This window comes from Prenolepis imparis, unplaced genomic scaffold (genome assembly GCF_030444845.1).
Source record: "Prenolepis imparis isolate NDT839.2.m4 unplaced genomic scaffold, iyPreImpa1.0 SCAF_10, whole genome shotgun sequence".
Taxonomy (NCBI): Eukaryota; Metazoa; Arthropoda; class Insecta; order Hymenoptera; family Formicidae; genus Prenolepis; species Prenolepis imparis.
Window position 1 is genome coordinate 79655 of NW_028141168.1, and position 5645 is coordinate 85299.

General features: G+C 45.0%; 1 protein-coding gene across 1 annotated transcript; it reads right to left on the reverse strand.

Moving 5' to 3' along the window:
- Positions 1-1059: 1059 nt before the first annotated feature.
- LOC145942124 (uncharacterized) lies at positions 1060-4965 on the reverse strand. Its single transcript, XM_083048608.1, has one exon. It carries the CDS (start codon positions 4963-4965, stop codon positions 1060-1062), a length of 3906 nt encoding a protein of 1301 aa, XP_082904734.1.
- Between the last annotated feature and the right edge of the window lie 680 nt (positions 4966-5645).

A 5645-nucleotide genomic window follows, 5' to 3' on the forward strand; every position in this document is an offset into this window, starting at 1 on the left:
CACACACACACACACACACACACACACACACACACACACACACACACACACACACACACACACACACACACACACACACACACACACACACACACACACACACACACGATGGGCAAAATCCGACCAGCAACTTCCCCGTAGTGCCCATCAGATAATACTAATGTTGGCTGTAATTGAATACATAGTCAAAAATGCATAGGTAACTTTGATGTGCTGTAACTTCGCGAAAAAAATCGTACGGTATTCAATTTTTTTTAATTTGTAGAGAAAAGTCGATATTTTACAATAGTTATGATGATATTTGCGAAAAAAATTTAGTACACTCCGTAGAATTCGTCAAACTATGCAGTTTTTGGAAAAAAAAACACGTCCCTCCTTTTAAAGGGATGGTGAAAGGGGGAAAGAATAAAATCAAAATCGAACGAAAGTTCCTTAAAGTAGAGACTTTACCCTTTAAAACAAAAAAAAATTTTTTGAAATACGACAATTTTGCGCGGAGATACGCTTATTTGAATTTATGCTAAATTTTGATATTAATTACGTGTTGCGATAATTTTTTTGACGAGTATATATAAATTTATTATTCTCGAATTTAACAGGTGTAAATTTATTATTCGCGATTTTAACATATATGAATTTATTCTTTCCGACTTAAACATACCGCCCGCCTCGAAACTATCGTTTCGAAAGGAGAGTGCATAAGCGCATGAATTTAGAGAATTCGTTTGAGGCGATCGGTGTGTTAATTACATTGGTTATCAACAAAGACAAGTGAACGGAAAATAATTACGCGGAGATAGAGATAGAGAATATCAGAGAACGACTATACATAATATGTGAAAGATACATATAATATAATATAAAGGAATAACAGCAAATATGATATAAGAATATAGTCACACATGAATGCTTATATCTAAATCGGTTTTTCGCTATTTTCGATATCGATCGGTAACAAGCATAGTTTCCCTATTGGACGCTTATATTCGGATGACGCTGTTTTTACCGTGACTACGCGAATTAAGCCATCAGAGCCGGCGTGGCACTGAATGATACGCCCTAATTCCCATTTGCAAGGCGGGAGCAGTGGATTCCGGAGCAACACGAGTTGCCCATTTCGAATGATTTTTGATATGAGTCTTTAGTGACCTTTTGCCATTTTACTCGCTGCTGCAGGGTGTTCACGTAATCATTGAGCCATAGTTTCCAGAATCGTTCAGTCAACTGCTTCACCAGTTGCCAACGTGATAAGCGATTCTCTTTTATATTGAGGACAGAAGGCTCCGGAATCGCTTTAAGCGCTGAGCCGATCAAAAAATGACCGGGCGTGAGGGGCTCGTAGTCATCGACCGTATCGGTGAGCGGCGCGAGTGACCTTGAATTTAGGCATGCTTCGACGTTGCATGGGAGCGTCGCGAATTCTTCGAAAGTCATTTTATGCGTACCGACTACTCGATGCAAATGATGCTTTACGCTACGTACTCCGGCCTCCCATAAGCCACCGAAATGTGGAGCGGATGGCGGGATGAAGTGCCACGAAACCTTTTCATTAGCTGTTTGGTTTAAAAAATTCGGATCTCGCAAAGCCGCTCGAAGGGCGGCGGTCATTTCACGATCTGCTCCGACGAATGTTGTGCCGTTGTCAGAATAAATTGACTCCGGGAGTCCACGGCGCGCGCAAAATCGCGAGTAAGCGCCCAGGAAGGCGGAGGTGTGGTAACCTTCGACCAATTCTAAGTGAATCGCTCTGCTTGCCATACATACAAAAACTGCGATGTATGCTTTTCTCGACGCGATTCCGCGACCGGACATTGCGCGAATGAGGACGGGGCCTGCGTAGTCGACTCCACAATGCAGAAATGCGCGAGAGGGCGGCGAGACTCCAAATCGAGGTAAATTTCCCATAAGCTGAATCGGCGTCCTAGCTTTTTTGCGAGCGCATATAACACATCGATGGATGACGTTTTTTACAAGATTTCGAGCGCGCACCACCCAGAATTCCTGTCGCAATGTTGTAAGCGTTAGCTGCGTTCCAGCATGCAGCGATCTTAGATGCGCGTGTTTAATTATTAGCGTGACTAATGGATGCGAAGCTAATATGGTCGGGTACTTTCTTTGATGTGAAAACGGAGCGTTGAATAACCGCCCGCCAACGCGAATTAGTTTGTCTTCGTCAAGGAACGGATCTAGCGACACGATCGTGCTTTTTGACGAGATCGATTGTTCCTGTAATAACGCTTTCTTTTCACTTGAAAATAATTCGTCTTGAATGCGAATGAGCCAAAATATTCGAGCCTTTTGAAGTTCGTCGGCGGATAGGACCGCCGGACTTTCGCTGACTCCCGCGCGAGATTCCGCAAGACGACATATTCGCGAGATATATCGAAAAATATATGCCGTGATTCTAAGGAGCTTAGGCCAGGATGAATATCGCGTGGCTAAGTCCGGTGATTCGATCGCCTCAGCAAGATGCGCGGTCGCGCGAGTATTATTTTCGAGAGAGGTTTCGCAGAATGTCGGATTGATCGTCGAAGGCCATTCTGATTCAGGTAGCCGCAGCCACGATGGCCCTTGCCACCAGAGGCAATGAGAAGCTAACTGCTTCCCTTGAATTCCGCGGGAAGCACAATCGGCGGGATTTTCTCCGGTTGAGACGTGTCTCCATGAAGCGAACGGAATTCGCGACTGGATATCGGTAACGCGATTAGAGACAAACGTCTTCCATTTTGAAGGGTGTTGCATGACCCATGCGAGCACCACGCTGGAATCCGTCCAGCAATGACACGGAGCGTTATTGAGATTAAGTGAGACGCGGACGAATTCTATTAATCGGGCTAATAATACGGCGGCGGATAATTCTAGTCGTGGAATACTTAACGTTTTAACCGGCGCGACCTTCGCCTTACCGATTAATAACATCGATGTTATTTGACCCGAAAGCGACGTTAAGCGAATATAAACGACTGCAGCATAGGCTGCGTTCGACGCGTCGGCAAACCCATGTAGCTCGCAATTGATGCTATCCGCTCCTCTCTGTATCCACCGATCGATTTTGAGATTATCGATGCCTGCCAACGATAATTGAATTGATTTCCATTGTTCTAAGAGAGAAAATGGAAGTTCATCGTCCCAGTCTAATTTAACTTGCCACAGTTGCTGCATAAATATTTTGGCGGAAATCGTTACAGGGGTGCTCCAACCTAACGGATCGAACAATTTCGCGATGGTGGAGAGAATCGATCGCTTAGTATTTGACGTAACGAGAGGGAGCGATACTCTAAATTGAAAAACGTCGAGCGACGGATTCCAACTGATCCCTAAAATCTTAAGTCGCTCGCCTGTTTGCAAATCTTTGTGGCAAGCTAATCCGTGATTATCCGCGGTGATATCTGTTAAGAGCTTAGATGAATTACTCGACCATTTCCTTAATTCGAATCCGCCGCGTTGCAACAAGGCGCACACTTGAGTTCGAATCAGTCGAAGTAGAGGTATATCGTCCGCTCCGAACAGAACGTCGTCGACATAGGTGTTATTTTGTAATATCGGAACGGCTAACGGAAACGATTCACCCTCGTCTTCGACGAGTTGTTTAAGTACGCGTAACGCTAAAAACGGCGCGGACGCGGTGCCGTACGTTACCGTTAAGAGTTGATATTCTTGTATAGAATCCGTCGGATTTTCGGTCCATAAGATGCGCTGATAATTGATCTCGCTTTCGTTGACAAGAATTTGGCGATACATTTTAGTTATATCCGCGGAGTAAACGTATCTATATTGTCGCCATCGTAGTATAATCGAAGACAGATCTGCTTGTAATTTCGGACCGATAAGCATATGGTCGTTAAGCGATGTCGCATTGCTCGTTCTGCTTGACGCGTTAAACACGACTCTCAAATGCGAAGTGAGGCTGGCTTCGCGAATTATCGGATGATGCGGAATGTAAACGCATTGAGCGGAGGATTCCGCGACTCTGGCAACTTTTCGCATGTGTCCGAGCGCCTCGTACTCTTTCATGAAATTCGCGTATTCCGATTTCATTTCGGGTTTAATTTTAAATCTACGATGGAGCGCTTTTAGACATCGCTCCGCAACTTGCTTAGACTCTCCGATTTCGATCGGAGGCCCCTTGGTGAACGGAAGGCGGACGACATACTTGCCGTCCGAACAACGCGAGTGCGTCGCGAGAAAATGCTCCTCGCATTTTTGCTCGTCAGGACTTAACGGCGTTTTAAACGGAACTTCTTCAAGTTCCCAGAACTTGCGAAGTTCCTGGTCAAGCGAAAGCGTGCTTGAACAATGTTGCACCGTTAGTGTGCGATGCACGTCAATCGGAATCGACGTTGGATCCGAGAGTACCCAGCCGAAGATCGTTTGTTGCGCAATGGGCTGTCCTTTGCTTCCCTTATGCACTCCTTCGAGGAGTAGCTCGCTATAAAGATCGGCGCCTATGATCATGTCAATTGGATCAGTGTTCAGCGGATTCGGATCTGCGAGATTGAGACCGGCGAGATGCGGCCAATTAACATGAGATATTACTGACGACGGGGAATATGAAGTTAGCGAGTTTAATATTGACGCGGTGGTCGTAATTACAGGATGGGAATCAATAATCGGATGTAATTGAATTAACGCGGCATATCGGCAAATGCCGGCGTCGACGGATCCGACGGCGGAGATCGAGACAGGCATTCGAAAGCGGCGCAATTTTAAATTATGTCTCAGCCGATCGGTGATAAAGGTTAATTCGGAGCCCTGGTCGAGTAACGCTCTAATAACGATCGAACGACCTTCGGCTGAGCTAACCTTTACACGGGCAGTCGCTAGCAAAACGTTCGGTCGTGACGGCAACTTTGATGTTGCATTCAATGCAATAACGGACGATTCGATCCGAGTATCCTGGTTTGATTCTAGTAATGCCGTACTTGATTTTTCATTAGAAGATGAGTTCAAGTCAGCGTGTAACATTGAATGGTGTTTCTTTTGGCACGTGCGACACAAATATTTGCTCTGACAAGAGGATACCGCATGCTTGGTACTCAGACAATTAACACATCGATTAGCTTGCTTGATGATTTCTAATCGCTGACTCGGACTTTTCTTTATGAATTTTGGGCATTTATTAATAAAATGTGAAGCTTTACATAGCGGACACGATAATGCCGGTGCTGTGGAGGCGGTAGCGCTTGTTAATTTTTGAGATTGAGATGTCTTTGTCGCGTTAGGAGGAACCAATTCATCTAACGCACGAGCGCGACTCGCCATAAATTTTTCAAGATCTGCGAAATTCGGAATTTTCGTATCGTCACTTCCTTTTAACTTCCAAGCCTTTCGCGTGGCGTGGTCAAGTTTTTGAGATACGCTGTATACGAGTATATCGTTTAACATGTCATCAGAGGACCGGCCTAAATTTTTTAATGACGCGATCGCTCGATTTGCCTTATTTCGCAGTTCGTTCAATTCAACCGCGCATTCGCGTGAAACTTGCGGTAAATGAAATAATGCAGAAAGGTGCCCTTCGATCAATCGACGCTTATTCTCATATCGAGAAACAAGAGTTTTCCACGCAATGTCGAAATTAGCGGCGGTAACAGGAATATTTTTATTGATTCGAGAGCACGACCGATTAAGCTTGATGACAAAAAGTG